Source organism: Quercus suber, unplaced genomic scaffold (genome assembly GCF_002906115.3).
Source record: "Quercus suber isolate HL8 unplaced genomic scaffold, Cork oak 2.0 scaffold_552, whole genome shotgun sequence".
In the NCBI taxonomy this organism is placed as follows: Eukaryota; Viridiplantae; Streptophyta; class Magnoliopsida; order Fagales; family Fagaceae; genus Quercus; species Quercus suber.
The window spans coordinates 1514-24117 of NW_027070000.1; the positions used below are offsets into that span (position 1 = coordinate 1514).

The window sequence follows — 22604 nt, forward strand, 5'->3', positions numbered from 1 at the left end:
GGCTAGAATGTGTGACCCGATCCTTCACCCACCTCCCATGAACTTCTTTCAGTCAGCCGTAACATATTTTCAATGAACTCATTATGGCTTTAGTGGGTTTAGCCCCCTGAGCTTGAACAGTAGACAACCTGGGCTCTAACAAAACAGGGCCCACCTTAGTTCCTTTTGGTTTGACAAAATGACTCCAACAGGCCTTACGCTGAGTATTCCCATCTAAAGCAATAGTAATTTTCAAGGAAAAGTGGGCCTGGGTCCATTTGGCAGAAGGGCCCCTTGTGTGTCTATTAATAGGATGTTTATTTAAATTTTGAAATCCCCCAAAACTCTCCTTCTGATTTAACTTCCTAGGAATATATGGTAACTGATTCTCCAGATATAACTCCTTTCCTGAAATCACGTTTCCATTAAGATTTTTCCAATCTTGATTCCTTGAGTTACCGGTGGACTTTTCAAGCCCACCACTGCCAGCAGCCACCTCCTTCCCTGGCCTAGAAGCTAGTTTTCCCAAAAAGAATTCATGTAACTTCAATTCAAAGAAAGCCCAACCGCCCTTATTCCTCCCTTCCGGGACATACAAACAACCACGTCTTGCCCCATTATGATACTCAGAGATCTCCAAAAAAAGACCACTCTTGTTTGACCTACTAGAAAATTCCAAGATTTTATACTGCTCATGGAACCGTTTGAAAAAGTGTTTCTTGCTAAAGTCCCACCGGCACAACTCTACTAAACAAGCAATGGTCCAATCCAATCCCGATCTACCAACCCGGATAGAGCCTTGATGCCTACCCCTTTTTTCAATGATGGAATAAGCATCCATATGACCCCCATCAAAAGCCAAGAGGTATGACTTTGAATCAATACAGAAAGAAAAAGAATGCTTCCCTTTAGGTATCCCTGGTTTGGGATAAAAAGGCTTGGTATTGGGTTTAGGCGAAGGCTGTGTAGGCCTAGGATTTGAGGGTAACGAAGGTTGGGTTTAGGTAAAATGAGGGATGTATTAACCAAACTGAATTGGCCAGTAGAAGGATTGTGTGAGAGGGCAAGGATATGAGGGAAGGAATTGTTATGGAGTATGAAAAAAGTTCTAGGAAGGCAAAGGTAGGATTGGATATGTCGCTGGTGGTGGTTGGGTTGGCAGGGAAGAAGAGGGAGGGGGTAATGTTTGTGGAGGAAGGAGGGGGTAAGATGGAGGGGGGAAGTTAGTGGGAGGGGGGGAGAGGGTGAGTCATGGTGACATATCTTATCACATCATACCTGACATATCTTGAAAAGGTGAATGGAATCCTATGAATTACACTCAATTCAGATATAAATGAAGGGTCTAGTTAACGGGTGCCCTTAGGACATTTGTTAATGGACCAATTTTTTTTCCCCAATTTAAGCAACTCCCACATCAAGATTGTATCAAGGCCGTGTCTTTGATCACATCCACAACATATCAGACTGTGTCCAAAATTTAAAACATTTTTTAATCTCCAGATACTCTTTGGAGACCGTATTGGATACATCTCCAGCCATGAGAGATACTTCAAACGAGAGGCCAATTTTCTATCTAAAGTCCAACACATGCATATTGGAGGTACTTCAAATTTGTCCTACTTCATTGTTACATCAACACCTAATAGTAATATTAATGCAATTTTGGTTTTTGCTACCGTTAACTTATCGTCAATTAGGATTCCATTGTTTTAAACATCTGAAAGGAAGCAAAATTTCAGCTACTGCTAGTTGTTGGACTTGAGAACAAGTGACAACTATATTCTATCACAAATAGCCATGGAACTAACTATTGCTAAGCGGGCCACTTAGACTAAAGGGTTTTGGTATGGTCAATAGCAAAAACACAATAGAACAGAATGACTTAGCCATCTGAAATACCCATTTGATCATTCCTCAAATGGAATTTAGCTAACTTCACCCATTCATATTGAGAAATTTCTTAAACTCAAGGAAGGAAACATTGACAACCTAAGTTTCAGGATCAAATGTACTAGCTAATTAGCTAAAGTTATATACAAATTAAGCAATACTAGCTAAAGTTAATTTTCACAATGATGGTGGCAAAACTGAGATTGATAGAATAGTTAAAGTGAATTTTCACATTTACTTACTGCCATCGAGTAAAATCAAGCTCTCCATTGAATTAGCTGTGCAACCCACCCAATCAGCATCTTCAATTGCAAGAATGTTCTGATTTCGACTCTTAGGGTCAATTGAAACCAGCCCCAGTGGCAGTCTTAATCAGAAGATCACCATTATCAGTGCAGCCATTACCATAGAAATGATTATTCAAAATCATTGGTACCATATATTTTTTAATCCAAGACTCGGCCACACCATACTCCTCCATAACCCATATGTGACAGAAGACACCCCAATGATCATCAGTGTAAATGAAAACAGCGAGGGATCCCTTGAACACTGCAAGTTCAGTCCAACATATAGGCACATCATCCAAGTCTAAGTGATCAGGAGGCAACATTATCTCACGGAAGCCCTCATCATTGACGTTAAAGGACAGAATGAAACAGTGGCAACTAGTGCTTGCTACAGTGCACAACGCTCCATTAAAAATATACAGGGTGGATCAAATTGACCAATAGTTCCAAAGTTGGGTTCATACCCTCTTAAGGACTCCATCGATATTACAACCTTTCTCCACGAATCTGTACTCAAGCTGTAGATCTCGGCTTCGGCCTCTTGTCCAAAAAAAAAAAATACACAAGTATAAGAATCTTGAAATCATTGTTTTGATAATTATAAGCAAGTCTGATAATGCAGGTGTTTCCCGCGCCAGTAAAGGGAGTAGCTAGAAGCTTCTTAAACATTCTAATACTTGGGTTCCACAGATAAATAATGTGACAAAGTTTTTTTATTATAATTAGCTAGGCAGAACAAGCCATTACAGAAACCAACTATGTCGCAGTCGTCAAAAAAAGAGGGCATTTCAAACCTAGAAACCTGGGTCAAAGTGCGGTCATTGCTGCAAACAACAGTACACAATTGTTTAGAAGATGATGAACTATTCTTATCCTCTGTAGTATATAGCAAATACCCACTGTGAGTTTTTGTGGATATTAATGATTCGGATTGGTTAAGGTTGAGCTTCAAGTGTTTGGTAATGAAAGTGGGATCGGTGATGATGGAGTCACAAGATTTAGAAACGCACCTGAAGCGGGTTATGGATTTCACTGGTAGATGACCCAGGATGTCTTCCACGACGTCGTCTGGAAGAAGCTCACGCATTGTTGTTGTAGTGTTCTGAGACATCACGAAGATTCACGAAGGGACCAAAGTTTAAGATTTTAGGATTTTGTCTGTTTTTCTCTTTCTTTTGGAGGAGAAGAATGGAGATAAAGGATGAGTGAACCATTTGGGCCTAGGCCTAAAACCCAGAAGCCCAATAATATTTTTTGACACAAGAATTGTGAAAATTTGATGCAAGTGGCCCAAGAAAAAAAGTTGTTTCCTTGTTTTATGTAGAATAAGGTGGATTGAAAATAATGGAGAAAAAATAGGAGAAAAAAAAAATGAGTTTGTGAGTTGATTGGTTGGGAGGGGGGGGGGGGGGAAAGAAAATTTTTAGGTAGGGCCCATGCATTGTTCACTCGGGTTCATACAAAACTTGTCTCCCCGAAATGGAGAGAAAAGAGGTGTGAAAACACATGCTAGAAAAAAAAAAACAAAAAAACAAAAAAACAAAAAAACAAAACAAAACAAAAAAAATAAAAGTGATCCTACTTTTTTGCTCTTACCTACCCCACCTAATTCCCACTTTCCCAACTCTTATCATCAATCTTCATACTTTAGCCTTTTTACAAGCCTCTTCACAACTCAACGATAATAATCTCAACTTCTGGCAATAGAAATTCTATTAAAATTTAAAAAGGTTTAGAGATTGTGCTTGCAGAATTATCCCTCACATTTTTTTTTCCCTGTGTAATTATTTAGCAACTTATTCATAGATGAGCTAACAATATATTTCACCTCAATAACTTCCATTTGATAAGCTAAGAATATATTTCTCCTTAATAATTCTCGACATTATATAATGTCATTGGACAATTGACACTAAATTATGAATCATGCCACTAAGTGACTTCTATCTGAGTCATGAGAGTTGTAGCCATTTGCTGTAACACTAAGTAGTTTGTTTTGTTAATTCGTTTATTTAAAATCATACCTACAATTTCAATTTTGTGCATTGGAATGTACAAAAGAATTTAGTTACCTTTGGCCCCTCAAAGACTCTTTTGTTTTCTTTGTCAATTTTTTCCTTTTATTCTAATTTAGGATTTATGTAGTTGTCTATTCAAGTCCCATAACTAATTCGGAATCGAGTTATCAAAAATAAAAGAAAAGTGAATTTCTCCAATTATAGAGCAAATGTGGTGAATATGCATATATTAGGGTAGCATTATAATTTATATGAACTCATTGAAGTTGGTGCAACTGAATTTGTGTAGTATGAGCACAAGGCCGGCCCTAGGCCTGGGCCACTTAGGCCATAGTCTAGGCCCCCTACTAGAGAAAGGCCATCAAATTTGGATGGCAAAATTTGATATTTTTAAAAAAAAAAAAAAAAAACTAGTTTTACATTTTTTTTTTCCTTTAATTTTAAGAAGTTCCAAAAAATTGAGTAATGCGAGAGATAATACAACTTTAAATACATGAGTCTTACAAATATGTGTCACTAATCATAAGAAATAATTCAGATAATAAAATGCTAGAAATACTATAAAGTTTACTTCAAAACTTTTATAAATTGATGTAACAATTAATATGATTTGTAAAAGTTAACAATTGATTAAATGCATTTTTTAATTGCTTTTTTGTGATTGGTGATACAAGCCTCATGTAATAAAATTTATAATATCCTTAACATCATTCATTCAAATACTTATTTATTATATTCTTGAAATGTTACTAATTACATTTATTGCTACATCATTTATAAGTTTTGTAATAAAACTTGTTACAACTTTAGCATTTTTTCAATAAATAAAAAAAAGCATATTACAAAATAATAAATAAAAATGGATTTTTGTTACAAAAAATTATATATTAAATACTAGTTAAATATTATTAAAGTAGTAACAAAAAGGCCAGAAATATCTCGCCTCATGCCTCTAAGTTTGTTGGGCTGCCATAGCAATTGAGAATTCTATAAGATCAAATAGATGTAAGAAAAACCATGATTTGTATGAATCTTATATGAGTTTGACATGCCACTAGAGCCATCAGAAATTGTTTTAGTCAATGATAATAGTTTCATACAGACTCCACATGTAAGTAGTGGGAGGGTATCGTAGAACAAAAACTAATATATTTCGAGTAAGAAAATCAAGAGAAAAATATATCGAGTTAGAAAATAAAGTCTTTATATTTGTGGCAGGACTATGGTCCAAGTGAACATTAATGCAAGCAGTTAAAAAGAGTGCAGTGGATTTAACCTATTCCATAAGCACTTCAATAATTAGAATTAGAACCTCAAATTAAGGTGCAATTTGGGTATTTCCAAAAGTTCAGTGGCTTCTAATTTCAAATTAGAAGATTAGGGGTTTAGGTTGATTTTGACCAAAAGTTCAGGATGTTTTTTGCAGTTTCTCTTCATTTTTTATAGCTTGTACTTAAATGTGTTACCTTCTTACCATCTACCTTCTCCACTGTTTTACTTTTTATTTTCCAAAAATAAAATTTATTTTTTGAAGTAGTTATTCTTCCTTCTCCATTAATTTGCATTTCTTTGACATCTCATCTCCTTCAATGTAACATTCAATTATAGGAAAGAAATCAACCCACCCATTTTGAATCAATAGGATTACTGAAATAATTTTGAAGGCGGATGGATCAATTATGATGACATCAAATTGAGAACTCAAATATGTGCTATGCCATATTAAACCTAATTGATCATATATATTTTTGTCAGATTTGTACATACAGCAATATTGACCAATTGGTAAAGACAAAACGTTCTATCAGGCTGTGGCATAAAACCAGTGTTTTAGGCCAGCCAATAAACTCCTGCCATGATGACTCTCACTTAAATCCCTCTCCAAATGAAGAAAGAAAACCACAGCCTGAAGAAAGAAAATCATAGCCTCTCCAAACGGTCTCCAAGCAGAGAACGAAGAAAGAAAACCAGTGCTTCCTCTGCTTCCTTCACGCCGAACCTCCACCACTACCACACAGATCACCAAAGTAGAAAAGCCTAGCCATACAAGTTGATGCATTATATCTATATCTAACGTGATCAAATCAACTTTGCATTATTTTACAGTCCATAGCTTCCCTCCTCTCAAAACTGTGGGAAGCTTATTTTGGGCAAACATATATAGGTAAGTAGGGATCCAGATTATACAAGTTTTTGCACTTGTCTTCCATCCTATTAAGACTATGGGAAGCTTATCAAAACCATAGACTCACCCTGTCAGCACACTCCCCCAATACCTCACTCACCACACCACTAGGGATACTAAATAAGCTCTGAGCCCCTCAAAGATTCCTCACACAGCCCTCATTTTCCCTTTTACTCCATCATCTTCTTCCCTATAAAAACCCAGCAAAATGTTAAAAATCAAAAAGCAGTTCCTTAAGGGGCAATTTTGGGAATTATGAAAAAAGCTTAAAGGAACTTCTGTATAAATCAAAAAGTTGAGCACGAGAGAGACACAGTTTTAACTCTACAATCTACACAAAGAGAGAGAGAGACCAATTTAATGGGCGGCAAGTGCAATTTTTAGTCTTTCTCTCTCATTTGTGACCTCTCACCTCTCTTCTCTCTTCACCATCACAAAGCCAAACCTCCAAGGATAGAGCTCCATGGCCATGGCCGAACATCACATAACCATCCCAAAGGCAGAAACCCACATAAATTAAACCCCTGCTCTTTCTAGCTCTCTAAACCCGAATCCCACCTAGCCTAGGCCAATATGGCCGAACACCATGGGTTCAGCCAATCAACCACCACAACAAAAGGCTTCTAACTTTGGTTCTCTCTTAGGTTTGGGGACTTGGTGATTTTGCATGGTTGTTGGTGTTCTGAGTTGTGGGTGTAGTTTGATTTGTGTTTTGATTTGGGTTTTGGGGTTTGAGAAAGGTGGGATTTTTCGTCTTGGGTGTGGTGGGTGGACAGTGCTGGGTGGTTGACCGGCTTTGTCTTGTTTAGAGGAAGAGTGAATGATGGACATGGAGATGGAGAGGAAGATGGTGAAAGAAAGTGGTTTTCTTTCTTCAGGCTGTGGTTTTCTTTCTTCGTTTGGAGAAGGATTTAAGTGAGAGTCCACGTGGCAGAAGTGTATTGGCTAGTGTAAAACACTGGTTTTACGCCACAGTCTAATAGAACGTTTTCTCATTGGTAAACTATAACAAAAATGCACCTTCACGTTAAAGACAATAAAGAAGATATGCTTCCCCATACCCAAGAGTGAAAGTGATCTACTAATATTCCCAGCTTGCTTTAAACAAGGCCCTTCTGCACTAGTTAACTTTTGTTGCTCTGAAACAGCTAGATCAACAAGATTTATTCTGCTTGTTTTACAGGTGCTTAAACCATTTGCTTTGCTACTCTGTGGCATAGAAACAACAAAGAAACAGAGGTATTTACAGTTTGTTTGGTTTGTTAAAGCATCCAACCCAAAATACACATAAGTAAGATAGTGGGTACAAAATATATGCTAATTAGGGTGAGTAACACACCCCCTTCCTGGCAGGCCTGCCTAACAACCGAGGCCAAATTATTATAAGTCTTCCATAGATAGACCAAAAGACACCCCTACTAGAGATTTCACATAATTTGAACCAAAGACATCTAACTAGGCTCTGATTCCATTTTAACAAACAACTAACCAAAAAGACAAAAGGTGTTTGAAAGTAGGCCAACCAAGTTTTTCAAGTCAGACAGGAAAGAGTATCCAGTACCAAAAATGGATGACCAAAGGCTTTTCCTTAGTTTCAATCTCTGAAGCTGTGTGGTACAAAGCACGTTCCTAGCTCAATAGCATCAATTAGTGTTTGGAAGAATTTTGTTATACATTCTGACATTCTAAGTAACAAATTCATTATCAAATGCTAAACTAAATAACTTCACAAAATGCCTGCTTACTAGGCCAAAAAAGCCCTGTGTTTTCATATTTTATAAATCTACATTTTAAGCCCTCTAACAAAAAAAAAAAAAAAATCTAACTCATACACCAAAAAAAAATAGCAAATAGCAATTAATGACCCAATCATCTATAACTCTCAAACATGGATAGCATTTAACTTGCATCGGGATTCAACACAAGTAAAAATAGCATGTGACCGAGAACTCTAACCATTAATATTAACATTAATACAATCTTTGAGAATAATTGGAACAAATTATGAAAAGTGAGAGCTATTAGCTTGAAATACTCTTTCTAAATAACAACTCTTTTTTTTAATTAATCTTGCAAATGGCAAGCCTTATGCATAAACCTCATAGAAGAGTAATGAATCCAGATGTGAGACATGATGTTAGCCTGACCTTATTTTTATGTTTTAATCTATTCTATAAAATATAGCTTATGGCTTAAGATGCTTGAGCCCTACACCTAGACATTCGAGCACTTAAAAGCTTGGGGCCTGGGGCACTTTAAGTTTTATACTTTAATGTCTCAAAGTGATGAAGCAAAGATATGTTTTTTTCAAAAAAAATCAACCTTCCAATCAAAATTTTGACATTCTCTCGCCTCCCCCTTGGGTCTAAAACTAACTTAATATCATCAAAAATAAACCCTGAGATCTCCACTACCTCTTTTTAATTAAAATTAATCTTAAGTATTAAGCTTCTTAACATAACACTACAGCAATATTCTGCATCAATACAACTCCTTAATTGGGGATAAGAACCTTGAATCACCATATTCATTTCTCTAACTTCAGTCAATTCCTTCCCTTTTTTTTTTCCTATTGTTAATAGGTAATTTAGGGTGCAGGAGTTAAATTTAAAGGCAGCATTCACCAATACAAAACTTGATGACAATCAACACCATGATTCAAATTAATCTAAGGAAGCATCAATTCCAACACAAGATACAATAAGCATGCAGACAAATGGCAACTCCTAAAAACAATATTCATCAACCCCCATGACCAGGAAATCATGATCAATTGATGAGTAGGTATAAGATCAAAGTGTATGTGTGTGTGTCTAAGAGAGAGAGAGAGAGAGTCTACTGAAAAACAAGAGAAGGGTTTTGACTCATTCAAAGTGAAACCAACTAGTTTTTTTTTTTCCCCCAATTTAAGCAACTCCCGCATCAAGATCGTATCAAGGCCGTGTCTTTGATTGCATCCACAACACATCAGACTGTATCCAAAATTTAAAACATTTTTTAATCTCCAAATACTCTTTGGAGACCATATTGGATACATCTCCAGCCATGAGTGTTACTTCAAATGAGAGGCCAATTTTCTATCAAAAGTCCAACACATGCATATTGGAGGTACTTCAAATTTGTCCTACTTCATTGGTACATCAACACCTACTAGTAATATTAATGCAATTTGGGTTTATGCTATTGTTAACTTATGGTCAATTAAGATTCCATTGTTTTAAACGTCTGAAAGGAGGCAAAATTTCAGCTACTGCTAGTTGTTGGACTTGAGAACAAGTGACAACTATATTCTATCACAAATAGCCATGGAACTAAATATTGCTAAGTGGGCCACTTAGACTAAATGGTTTTGGTATGGTCAATGGCAAAAGCACAATAGAACAGAATGGCTTAGCCATCTGAAATCCCCATTTGATCATTCCTCAAATGTAATTTAGCTAACTTCACCCATTCATATTGAGAAATTTCTTAAACTCAAGGAAGGAAACATTTACAACCTTAGTTTCAGGATCAAATGTACTAGCTAATTAGCTAAAGTTATATACAAATTAAGCAATACTAGCTGAAGTTAATTTTCACAATAATGGTGGCAAAACTAAGAGTGATAGAATAGCTAAAGTGAATTTTCACATTTACTTACCCCCATCAAGTAAAATCAAGCTCTCCATTGAATTAGCTGCGTAACCCACCCAATCAGCATCTTCAATTGCAAGAATGTTCTGACTTCGACTCTCAGGGTCAATTGAAACCAGCCCAATGGCAGTCTTAATCAGAAGTTCTCCATTATCAGTGCAGCCATTACCATAGAAATGACTATTCAAAATCATTGGTACCATATATTTTTTAATCCAAGACTCGGCCACACCATACTCCTCCATAACCCATATGTGACAGAAGACACCCCAATGATCATCAGTGTAAATGAAAACAGCCAGGGATCCCTTGAACACTGCAAGTTCAGTCCAACACACAGGCACACCATCCAAGTCTAACTGATTAGGAGACAACATTATCTCACGGAAGCTCTCATCATTGACGTTAAAGGACAGAATGAAACGGTGGCGACTAGTGATTGCTACAGTCTGCAAAGCTCCATTCAAAAATATACAGGGTGGATCAATCTTAACAATTCTTCCAAAGTTGGGTTCATACCCTCTTAAGGACTCCATCGATATTACAACCTTTCTCCACGAATCTGTACTCAAGCTGTAAATCTCGGCTTCGGCTTCTCGTCCCCATAAAAAAGACACAAGTCTAAGAATCTTGAAGTCATTGTTTTGAGAATTATAAGCAAGTCCAATAACGGAGGTGGCGCCCTTGTCAGTAAAGGGAGTAGCTAGAAGCTTCTTAAACATTCTAATACTTGGGTTCCACAGATATATAATGTGACTCAGACCATAGTCAGCCATGCAGAACAAGCCATTACAGAAACCAACTATGTTGCATTTGTCCAAAAAAGAGGGGATTTCAAACCTAGAAACCTGGGTCAATGTGCGGTCGTTGTTGCAAACAACCGTACACAATTGTTTGGAAGATGGTGAACTATTCTTATCCTCTGTAGTGTATAGCAAATACCCACTGTGAGTNCCCCCCCCCCCCTTGCCTTACTTTACTCGCTTTTCTTATATAGTCTTCATCGTCCTATCTTGTTCTTCCATCTGTTGATCATCCATTCGCCTTTTTCCTGGCCGTCCGTCCCCTCAGAGGTCTTATCAGTACTCGAGTGGTTCACTCTGATCAACGTTGCCCTGCTAAGGGGTTATATCCCCATTAATGCGGCCAGAGGGGTTAGGTCAATGCATTAAGTGTGAGGGTGACAGCTTACTTTGGGCATGGTCTTTCCCAAAATCATCCTTGTCATGCCGAGGACAAGGAGGTCCTCGGCGTGGATCCGGAAAAGAGGCTTTCCCCAATTTAGCCTTGAATGGTCAGTCTTCCTCGGCGTGGGCCTTGGGCCTGCTACATGATGGGCCGAGGCTATCAGGCCCACGGGCCCCACAATAGCCCCTCAAAACCCTGCTGCACGTTCCCTCGGACGGGGAGGAGGGTTTTGATACCTGCGGGCCCTCTAGACGAGTCGCCCCACTTCGGTTCGTGTTAATGCTGGCGACTTCTCAACTGCCCGATGCACGTTTTTGGCGTTTCAAGACTTAATGTGTGCCCACATTAAATTTTGGCGGCACCACGTTTCCCACTTTCAACGGTATGATGGTAATTATTCGGTGGGGATCTCCTGCTTTTATGGGCAAGCGGTTACATTTGGAGAACCTAAGGGGGAGTATAAGTACCTGTTTGAACCGCCTGGTTTCCTCATTTTCGCGCTTACAATCATTGATGCGTATGATTTGAATCTGGTTCAACTTGCACATTACCTGAAGAGCGTCGTCATACTTCTGTAAGTCTTCTTCTTCCAGTGACCCCAAATTTTCCTTGGTTCTATTCCTTCTTTTCTCCTTCTAGAATTTTTAGTCGTCCTTAGGGGATGGGTAAGTTTAAGAAGTTGGTTGAGTCCGACGAGATGATGAACAAATTCATTGTAGACTATGGGATACCCAATAATGTGAGTCTGAAGTACTGTGAAGAAGGGGAGTGGTACATTAGGAGGAGAGAGGGTGAAGTCGTGATCCCGATAGTCGCTTTCGTAGAGGGAGGGATGAGAATCCCTATGAGGCCAGTGGCTCTCAATTACCTTAGGCATTTCCGCCTGGCTCCTACTCAGTGTGCCGTGAATGTATTTAGGATATTAGGGTGTGTAGATACCCTGAATGAGAAAATGGGGCTGAGACTGACTCACCACGATGTGAACTGGTGCTATAACCTTCATCACCTGAGGGGTAAGACGTACTATATGAAGACAAGGGACGATAGGGTTCGTCTCATCCAGTGTCTTCCTGATTCCAATAAGGGGTTGACCCAAGATTTCCTCATAGTGTCGGGGGAGTGGCACAACGGTTTTCATTACCCAACAGTAGAGGGAGAGCCAGGTAGGGTATCCGAAGTAAGAGACAATCTAGGTTTCAGTATTTTCAAGTTTTATAATTGTATATCCGATTTAGTTGATTAACCATAGGAGTTTCACTTTTCTTTTCGCAGATCCGCACGCCTTTACACGTCATTTCCACTTGGTTAACAAAGTGGATTTGGAAACCGTTCTTAGGTCGGACCTTTTCCTGAACGAAACTGATAGCCAGGTCAGAGCTGCTCATCAAATCCTCGGATGCGACCCAGCTCAGAAATCATTCCCAGTCCCGAAGCACTTAATTAGAGCTCGTGACCCTCGGCTTACGCAGATTACCGTGGTGGAGGACGATTTTGCATTTTCTGAGGGGTCTTATATACCCAAAGGCATTCCGCTAGCAGGTCTCTCCTCATCCCAACAAGTAACGGTGGCCGAGGAAGGACTATCTAAGAAGGCAAGGGAGGTGGTTGAACTGAGTTCTTCTGAGGACGAATATAGTGTGTTCAACCTAGCTGATCAGTCCGAGGATCCCTCTGGTGATCTAGGAGACCCTCATTTGTCCGAAGCTGATCTCCGGTCCCTAAGAGTTGGTACTTAGGCTGAGATGGGTTTAAAAAGACAGCCCCAAACCAATCTTCTTGACCTGCTTGAAGGCGGTTCCAAGAAGGGTGTGCCAGAAGAGTCGCAGCCCCAGCCCCCAGCACCTCCGCCCTAGATTTTAACTATGCAAACCAGGTCATCCTCTGTCCCCACAGTATCAGACCCTCAGATCGAGTCTCATGACCCGAAAAGGAAGAGACTTTCCAAGGGTAAGGAGCCAATGGATGGGAGCAAATCCCATTCCCCGCCCGAGGAGGGTAGATTTCGCAGGCCTCCGAAGCAACTGAAGCTCGGTGGTCAACGGAAAGGTAAGAAGACCACCCAGCAGTCCGAGGCTCAAGCCTAGCTGCCCGTTGCCATGCTCCATGATCAGCCCCTGATGGATAACGCGTCGATGCGGGAATCTCAAGGAGCCAAGGGGGCTCTCGTAGCCGATGCCCTAGAGAAATCTCTTCTTCTTCCCACTGACATGGCCGAGCTAAGAAATATGAGTGGGTCAGAGGTTGTCCTTGACCATAAGAAATATCTAGGCCTGGTGGGTCCTTTGGCACCTCTTTACTTTATTCAAATTTTGTCGCTTAGTACCTTCCTTTCTCTTTACGGAGTTACTTGTTTTTACTGGCAGGCTATCCAGGCTCTTTTTAGGTTAGACAAGGAGGTCGATGGCCAGAGCAATGCCTTAGTGCAAGAGCGTGACAAGTTCTTGGAAGCTGCTAATACCCTCAAGAGATCTGAGGCTGACCTAAAAAAGGCGACCGAGGATCTGGAGGAGATGATGAAGGCCAGGGATACTGCTGCCTCCGACCTAGCCGTGGCCAGGAAGCAAGCTGAGGATCAAACTAATCGCTTACAAGACGTTGAGGGTCAACTACAGACTGCCAAAGGGCACATTGCCTATATAAAGGAAAAGTTGACAGTGGCAATCCATGAGAAAGGTATTACCGAGTATGCTAGGGACGAGGCTGTGAGAGTCAAAGACGAGGTGGTATTTGCAAAAATAGACGCTGAGTGCTCCGTAGAACAGGCAGAGGAGGAGGCTTTCGCAGATGGGGTGGCTAAGACCGAAGCCACCCTTCGGGCTCAAGTTCCTGCAGTGTGCAGGCATTACTGTTCTCAGACCTGGCATGAAGCCCTCAACCAAGCAGGGGTTGATGCCTCATCTGACCTTAGGAGGGAGGACATGGTATATTACCCTATTGCAATTCGCGAGACTACACCTGCTGCTCCCGAGGAGGGGTCCTCATTACCAGCGGTTGAGAGTCACGATAAGACCACCGAGGATATATCTTTAACTGACCAACCACCCGAGGAGGTTGAGCCCTAGAGAACGTTGGGGGGAGTTATAACCGAGGGTCAAGAAATACCACAAGACGTGGCAAGGCCTCCGGCGGACCCTTCGAGACAAAGCCCCTAGGCCTTGGCTAAAGCCTTTTGATTTGCTTATCGAATTAATTTGCCTACTGAGTTGGGGAGACTGGTATACGAAATAGGATAATTTTGTTTATTTTCTCTTTTATTTCATTTTGTTTCTTGCTTCAGTGGCGTTGTAAGGAAGTTGTATACTTTCTGTTTGAACTGAATGCTTAATACTTTGCTTCCAACTACAGATATTTTCTTTTATTTGCTTTACTATAATATTCTGCTCGATATTTATATTCTATTCTGGAGTTAGTCTCACGAAATCATCTGTTATCCTTCAAATATAAATCTAAAGACCGTATCATAGCTTGACTCTAGGTAACGCTTTGGTTTTTCTCTAGATAGTTATTTTCTCCATGGGTTCGAGTTCGAGGACCATGCAATACCCTGGTTCCGTCTAGTACTTCTATTTTTTTATAAGTATCTAGTTTTCCATAGGCTTGGGTCTGAGGACCATACAATACCTTAGTTCTGTCTAGTACTTCTATTTTTTTGTAAGTATCTAGTTTTCCATAGGCTTGGGTCCGAGGACCATGCAATACCTTGGTTCTGTCTAGTACTTCTATTTTTTTGTAAGTATCTAGTTTTCCATAGGCTTGGGTCCGAGGACCATGCAATACCTTGGTTCTGTCTAGTACTTCTATTTTTTTGTAAGTATCTAGTTTTCTATAGGCTTGGGTCCGAGGACCATGCAATACCTTGGTTCTGTCTACCACTTCTATTTTTCTGTAAGTATCTAGTTTCCCCATAGGTTTGAGTCCGAGGACCATGCAATACCTTGATTCTGTCTAGTACCCAGGTATAATGGTGTGAATAGTTTTACCATAGGCTTGAGTCCAAGGACCATGCAATACCTTGGTTCTATCTACCACTTCTATTTTTCTGTAAGTAGGGGTTTGTCCTCGGACCGCTTTACTGGAGATGATTCCTCCTTGGGTCGGATTATGATCTTTACACGTGGTGTTGATCTCGCCTCTAGCTCGAGGCCCCATCTTTTTCATTTATGAAGCGCCCTTTGTCTGTTCGTGTTCCGCGCTTAACGCTTCGGTGCGCGAAACGCGCCTTCATTAATGTCCTCTTGAATTAACACGAGTCCAACGGTCTACGGCCTCCTTGGAAATTGGTAGCTTCATTATTAGCCCAGCTAATAATTCTCTTTTCGAATTCTGCATGAATTAATTCTCACCAACTCCCATCCCCTATATAAGGTGGGGAGATGGTTTCTCCACAATCCATGAACCTCCCAACACAAACAGAAAAGACACATCCTTTCAGCTCCCCAAGCCCTTTTAACAACCCCGCCGGAATTGTGACTGGATTTGGCAAATATGAGGCGGCTTTGGGCGGGTGTGAGGACATCCGTGCCAAGAGCCGTTATGGCCGCAGCCCCCACTGGGCTTCTAGTGCGGCAGAATTTAGGTGTAACCCCGATGGCGCCATACAAGGTAGCCTAGAGGGATGTTGTTAAAGTACCTAACGTCTCTCCTCGGAGCGCACCCCCGACGAAGAAGACGTGCAAATTCATATCATGGGCGGTGCTCGAGTGTTGCCGTCTCCAACGGCCAACACCCGTGAGGATTGGAGATAATTAAGGGAACATCATGGGGGACGGTGTCCTAGAGCCCCATGCATCTGCTCTTCTCTTTGTTCCAGTTCCGCCGCTCCGAGAAGGGAGTTGTTGGTAGCCTGGAAACAAGCTGGCCCTCCCCCTTCCCTGCTTTTTGTGTCAAGCTCTCCCATTCTCTTTATACCAATAAAAGCACGGCTTGACACTTCCCTCTGGCTAGTTTTTTAGGGCGGGTCCACCTGGGCCTCTGATTGTAGAACTAGCTGGTAGGATTAGCTTGTAAATTTGTTTGTGAAACATGCCTGCCTGAGCCTCTGATTGTAATTTGTACTGTTTCTATTTATGAAATAATATCAAGATTTCTCTTTTCGCTGTCAAATCTTCTATTTTCTCTTCTTTTTTTTTTTCTTTTTTTTTTTTTTTACTTCGCCAACCTACTGTAAAACGACCACTTAGAACAATCGCCTGGTGTGCCGGCCAGCACCCTAATCCTTCCCACAGACGGCGCCAATTGTAGGGACTCAATCTTGGATTTGACCCTGAGTATGAATAAGTTTTCAGCCCAACAAGCCCAAACAATAAATTTGTAGAGAATGGGTTAAAGGTTTAGGCGCTGGTCGTCGTTCACCAAGCATGAACTCTTTTTTATGAAAGAAAATACTTAGAGTTTATTTACATCTTCCCCCTTTCCCCCCCCCTTGCCTTACTTTACTAGCTTTTCTTATATAGTCTTCATCGGCCTATCTTGTTCTTCCATCTGTTGATCATCCATTCGCCTTTTTCCTGGCCGTCTGTCCCCTCAGAGGTCTTATCAGTACTCGAGTGGTTCACTCTGATCAACGTTACCCTACTAAGGGGTTATATCCCCATTAATGCGGCCAGAGGGGTTAGGTGAATGCATTAAGTGTGAGGGTGACAGCTTACTTTGGGCCTGGTCTTTCCCAAAATCATCCTTGTCATGCCGAGGACGAGGAGGTCCTCGGCGTGGATCCGGAAAAGAGGTTTTCCCCAATTTAGCCTTGAATGGTCAGTCTTCCTCGACGTGGGCCTTGAGCCTGCTACATGATGGGCCGAGGCTATCAGGCTCACGGGCCCCACACTATATGAATAATAATTATCTAAAAAAAAAAAAAAAAAGCCACGTGTGAAGAGGAAGATTTTGCTATTGAATATGTTGCTGTTTTTTATTTATTTATTTTTTATACACAAAGTAATATAATTTAAATTTAAAAAAAGGAATAGATGAAGATTGTTGTTTTTTTTTTACACGTAATAATATAATTTAAATAAAAAAAGGCTTAAATAAAGAGTTTGAATTGTAATGAAATTAAAATTTTTTATCAAAACTTATAAATTATAATAATAAAAGGATTAGATAAAAAGTTTGGATTGTAATCAAATTAAGATTTTTATCAATTTAGAAATTATAGGAGAAGAAGATAAGTACAAAAAAATTATATTTATTTTTTAAAAATTCTAAAAATATTTCTGCAATTTAGTGCAGCCACTTAGCGCAACCACAACTTCTAAGCTCAATTTTTATTATATAGTATATGATTTATAATTTGTGTTAATTTCTTAATTTTAAATTATGAATAAGTTTGATTATATTCTTTATATTGAATGTAAATTGGTGTTTATAGGTTTTTGGTTGTGTTATATTCTTCAGAAAAAAGAAAAAAGGAAAAAAAAAAAAAAAGAGTTTATAAAAATTTGATAACAAAGCTAAATATATAAGCCTAAGAAATGTTTACTAATGATAGTTTTTGTAAGGACCAACAATTAGTGTGTACAACAGCCCTATTCAAATGATAAACTGAGTTGATGAAACTTAGTTCAAACCAATAGAATTTATGAGAGATGGGATAGTACAACAAGTATGGATCTTCCTTGAGAACTCTCTATCTCCAAGGGAGCCCTTTTTTTATATGGTATTAGATACTTGTCTCCTTTCTCTCTTTCCCTCCTCCTTCCTAATGGCCAGCTTCCTCCTTTTATAGCCTTCCCCATTGCATCCGCTCCGTCTATCTCTATTGGGCACCCATCCTCCCTTCCAACACCTGTCTTCTGACGTCTCTGAAGTAGGGGGCGGCAGTAGTTGAGAAAGCTGTGTCCAGCGTTGTTCAAGTCACCTCCTCATTTAATGTGTCTGGTAAAGCTGGCGTACGCCATTTAATGCGGATGGGACAAGCAACTCTCATTCGGCAACTACTTGTCTGCTACTAACCTCCATTGTTATTATTTGACAGCTCGACCTATAGCTCTCCGGCTGATGTTCAAGCTGACCTATCTCCCTCTTCGGGTGCCAAAACTCCTCGGGCTATTGCTCGGCCCCAGTTTGGTGTTGTGCTCTAGTTATCTCCATCACCCTTCCTACTCCTCTTCGGGCTCTAGTTCAGTATTTTGATCCTTCCACTTCCTCCTCAGGCTTCGGGTACCCACAGTTTTATTAGTAACTTTTCATTAACGTGATTTAAAAAAAAAAAAAAAATTTGAATAGAGAGATAATTTATTAACATGATTTAAACTCTACTAAAACTTTTTTAAGGGATTGGTTTAAAAAAAATTCAAAGTAATTTTCTAATTATTAACAACTATGCGCTAACTTCTAACTACCAAAACCCACAATTAAAATACTAATCTGTATGAGATACCACTTCCAAAGATTAATATCTTAACTATTATATACACACACTACACAAATAGATTATAATAAGAATTAGCTAGACAATGGTAAGACTACATCACCTCTTTTCTACAAAAAATTGTTAAATTCATATCATTTTTTATGCATATACAAACACATGTAGCGTGCAACGCACATGGCTTAAATTTGGTAGGGTGAAACTCACTCAAGTTTTAGTGTCTTCTTCCATGCTTTCGAGGACAAATTAAATTCCCATGCAAGTCTCTCTACTTCAAATTTTTAAATTTTTAATAATTTAGATTATGCTTAATTATTGAATTAAGGTTTCTACTTAAGCATGATTTCAATTATTATTTTGGATAGTTTTTAACTATTAAACTTAAGGGTTTTCCATTTAAATATATGTGATCAATTGAGCCTTAAAGTTCAATGTATTATTGAAAATCATTATATATATGTATGTATGTATGCATTTTATGATATCTTAGTCATGCACAACATGCATTCATTATGTAACTTAAAAGTAAAATATTCATTTATTTTTATTATTTTAAATAAATTAATAAAATAATTATTTATATATGAATTTTGATTAAATCGTACATTGCACGGGCATAATGCTAGTGAAGATATAATAATAAGGATAAGTGAATCTATTGCATTTAATCTATGGTGTCCTGGGCCTAAGCCTAACCCAAAAGCCCAATAATATATTTTTTGACACAAGCACTGTAAAAATTGATGTAAATGGCCCAAGAAAAACAAGCTCTTTCCTTGTTTTATGTGGATTAAGCAACCAGAGCCAGAGGCATATAATTGGACACGGCAGCAAAAACTCCATTGAAATTTAAAAGGTTTTAGAGACTATGCTTGCAGAATTATTCCTCACATTTTTGCTTGGTAAGTATTCAAAAATTTGTTCATAGATGAGCTAAGAAAATATTTCATGACCTCAATGACTTCCATTTGATGAGCTAAGAATATATTTCTCTCTAATAATTCTAGACATTAGTTAATATCATTGGACAATTGAGGCTAGACTATGAATCATGACTCTTAGTGACTTCCATTTGAGTTGTGGGAGTTGTAGTCATTTGCTTTAACTCTACCTAGTTCATTTTGTTGATTCATTTACTTGAAGTCATACCCACATGTTCAATTTTGTGCATTGGAAAACACAAAAAAATTTAATTACCACTAGCTGCTCAAAGGATTTTTTGTTTTTCTTTGTCAATCATCCCTGTTTACTGCTTGCATTGATGTTCACTTGGAGACCATGGTCCTGCCACAAATATAAAGCCTTTATTTTCGAACTCAATATATTTCTCTCTTGATTTTCTAACTCAATATATATTAGTTTTTGTTCTACAATACCCACTACTTACATGTGGAGTCTGCATGAAACTATCATTGACTAAAACAATTTCTAATGGCTCATGGCTCTAATGGCATGTCAAACTCATTTTAGATTCATACAGATCATAGTTTTTCTTGCATCTATCAGATCTTATAGAATTCTCAATGCTCCTACTACACAAATTCAATTGCACCAACTTCAATGATTCATATAATGCTACCTTAATATATGTATATTCACCACATTTGCTCTGTAACGGGAGGAATTCACTTTTCTTTTATTTTTTGATTTCCTGAATTAGTTATGGGATTTGAATGGACAACTACATAAATCATAAAAAGAATGCAATAAGCTGAACCTATTCCCCATGCACTTCAATCCATAGATTTAGATCCTTAAATTAAGGATCAATTTGGGTATTTCTCAAAGTTAGTGGATTCTAATTTCAAATTAGAAGCTAGTTTTAAGATTTATTTTGACTGAAAATTCAGGAGGTTTTGCACTATTCACTTCATCTTTTAGCTTACACTTTACCTTCTTTCTACACTGTTTCATTTTTTATTTTCAAAAAATTATGTCATTAGAAGTTAATAATCTTCCTTCTCAATTATTTTCCATTCCTTTGACATCTCATCTCATTCAATGTAGCATTCAAATAATATAATATCAAACTCCATTCACCCATTCTGTATCAATAGGACTACTGAAATAACTATAAAGGTGGTGGATCAATCATATGATTACTTCAAATAGAGAACTCAAACATGTGCTATGCCATATTAAACCTAATTGATCATAGATATTTTTGACAGGTTTCTACATACAGCAATATTAACCAATTGGTAAACTGCACAAAAAACGCATTTTCACATGAAAGAATATATATATATATATATATAACCATACCCAAGCTATTAAAGTTATCTATTAATATTTCTAGCTTGCTTTGAGCCCTGCTGCACTAGTTAACTTTTTGTTGCTCTTGGACCAGCTAGATCAACAAGATTTATTCTGCTTGTTTTAGTGATTAAACCATCTACCTTGCTCTACAAAAACAATGGTTTACTTTAAAATTGAGACCGGATTATGAGTCTTGCACACATAGACCAAAAGACATCCCCAATAGAGGTTTCACATGATTTGAACCAAATAAATGTAACCAGGCTTTGATTCCATCTTATAGAATGTTATCTACTTTATAAATTACTTATAGAATGTTTTTTTCTCTGTAGCTAAGTAAAGCTCTCTCTACAACAACAGAGAAGCGTCCTTAGACAGCAGAACCGCCGTTCCTTAGGTGCGGATTTTTTGTATCTCAGGTAACCTCTGTTACTTGGAGATTTTTTAGGGTATAGAGATGGACAACTTGGCAGAGAACTGGCAGAAACTATCTTTGAACTACAGAGAAGATGAGAACCTAGAACTCCCTGAACAGAATTCATCAAATGAGTTTATCCTGGCTGCAAAATTCCTCACAAAGAGGGCTTTAAGTGTTGAGGCAGTTATTAGAACTTTTAGCCCTTTATGGCGGTCAGTGAAGGGTTTTGAGGTGAGAAGAGCAGGAGACCACGTTTTGCTGTTTGTGTTCAACGATAAGGAAGAAGCGGAAAACATTCTAAGCAACGTGCCATGGAGCTTCGATAAGCACCTTGTGGTGCTACAGTGGTACGATAGAAAGGTGTCTATCAGGGCTTTAGAGTTTAGCAAGATACCGGTTTGGGTTCAGGTCCCTGATATCCCAGTGAGATTTTTGAATCGGAAAGTTGCGGAAGGTTTGTGTGAGGTAGTGGGCTCGGTCTGCGGAGTGGTTGATGCTACTGACATGGATGGAGAGAGCTTTATGAGGGTCAGAGTTCTCATAGACATTAATACACCACTTTGTAGTGGGAGACAATTTTCTTTGCAAGGAGAACAAGGTTGGGTTTCCTTCAAGTATGAAAGATTACCCAACCTGTGCTATTGGTGTGGGTGCTTAAGCCATGGAGACCGAGACTGCGAAATGTGGATAGATAGTGAAGGCAAGTTGAAGAAGGAAGAGCAAGCCTATGGTCCTTGGATTTGCGCTCCACCATTCGTTAAAGGAAGAAGCTCGGTGATCAAAGTGCCAGGGTTTTACGCGGCAAGGAAAAAGGAGAGGCAACCAACGCACAAGACAGGGCAAATTCTGACTCCGGTGGCAGTGCTAGATCCTAAGGAACCTCCGAAGGTGGTGGTACAATCACAATCCGAGGCAGGGAAGGCTACCCAGGATGAAGTATAGATCAGGGTGGCGGGTTCAGGTATCGAGACTATGACCGTGATGGACAGAGTGAGGGAAAGCCAGGAATCTAGGAAAAAAGTTTGAGGAGCGGATCGAGGAGATTGACAGAGTCTTGAAAAAGTTTGATAAGGATGAAGTGAATCAACTAGATATTGATATGGTTATGTTATTCGGAGAAGTAAGCAGTAGTGAGCACCCAAAACAGTTGGGATCGGACCAGAAAAAAGAGGAAGGGAAGGACTTAACTTTGGAGCAGCAATGTGGGAGCTTTTTGGGCAGGGAGCTGAGTGGACAACCAAGCATGCATGCTGTTGACCTAGTAAGTGTCCCAATCACTCAAACTATATTATGAGACATCACTAATATATTGGGTAGACTTGACAAAACAAACATGGTGGAAAGTAAAAAAAGAAGAAAGAAAATTATTAGG

The 22604-nt window shown here is 39.0% G+C and overlaps 1 protein-coding gene and 1 long non-coding RNA gene across 4 annotated transcripts; both read right to left on the reverse strand.

The window, feature by feature from the left end:
• Positions 1–1808: 1808 nt before the first annotated feature.
• LOC136063655 (uncharacterized) lies at positions 1809–3423 on the reverse strand. The gene is made up of 2 exons (XR_010625282.1): positions 3173–3423; positions 1809–2700 (listed from the first exon to the last, which is right to left on the reverse strand). It is a non-coding gene; the product is annotated as an uncharacterized LOC136063655 (long non-coding RNA).
• A 2477-nt stretch (positions 3424–5900) lies between these two features.
• Positions 5901–10945, reverse strand: LOC112024567 (F-box/kelch-repeat protein At3g06240). Of its 3 annotated transcripts, XR_010625280.1 has the most exons (3): positions 10006–10945; positions 6778–7574; positions 5901–6555 (listed from the first exon to the last, which is right to left on the reverse strand). XR_010625280.1 is itself a non-coding variant. In XM_065764335.1 (2 exons), exons 1-2 carry the CDS (start codon positions 10772–10774, stop codon positions 6536–6538), a joined length of 789 nt encoding a protein of 262 aa, XP_065620407.1. In that variant the 5' UTR covers positions 10775–10945; the 3' UTR covers positions 5901–6535. The 3 variants fall into 3 exon arrangements, 2 of the variants coding, with proteins under 2 accessions (XP_065620407.1, XP_065620408.1); XM_065764335.1 differs by lacking the exon at positions 6778–7574; XM_065764336.1 differs by having other exon boundaries at positions 5901–7574.
• Between the last annotated feature and the right edge of the window lie 11659 nt (positions 10946–22604).

Bases quoted from the DNA above. Each gene is read 5' to 3' on its own strand.
- LOC112024567 (XM_065764335.1), bottom strand. From the start codon at position 10,774: ATGGCTGACTATGGTCTGAGTCACATTATATATCTGTGGAACCCAAGT. The intron at 6,556-10,005 runs GTAAGTAAATGT...GGGTTTTTATAG, and splicing joins CTTGATTTTACTTGATGGGG to GGAAGAAGATGATGGAGTAA.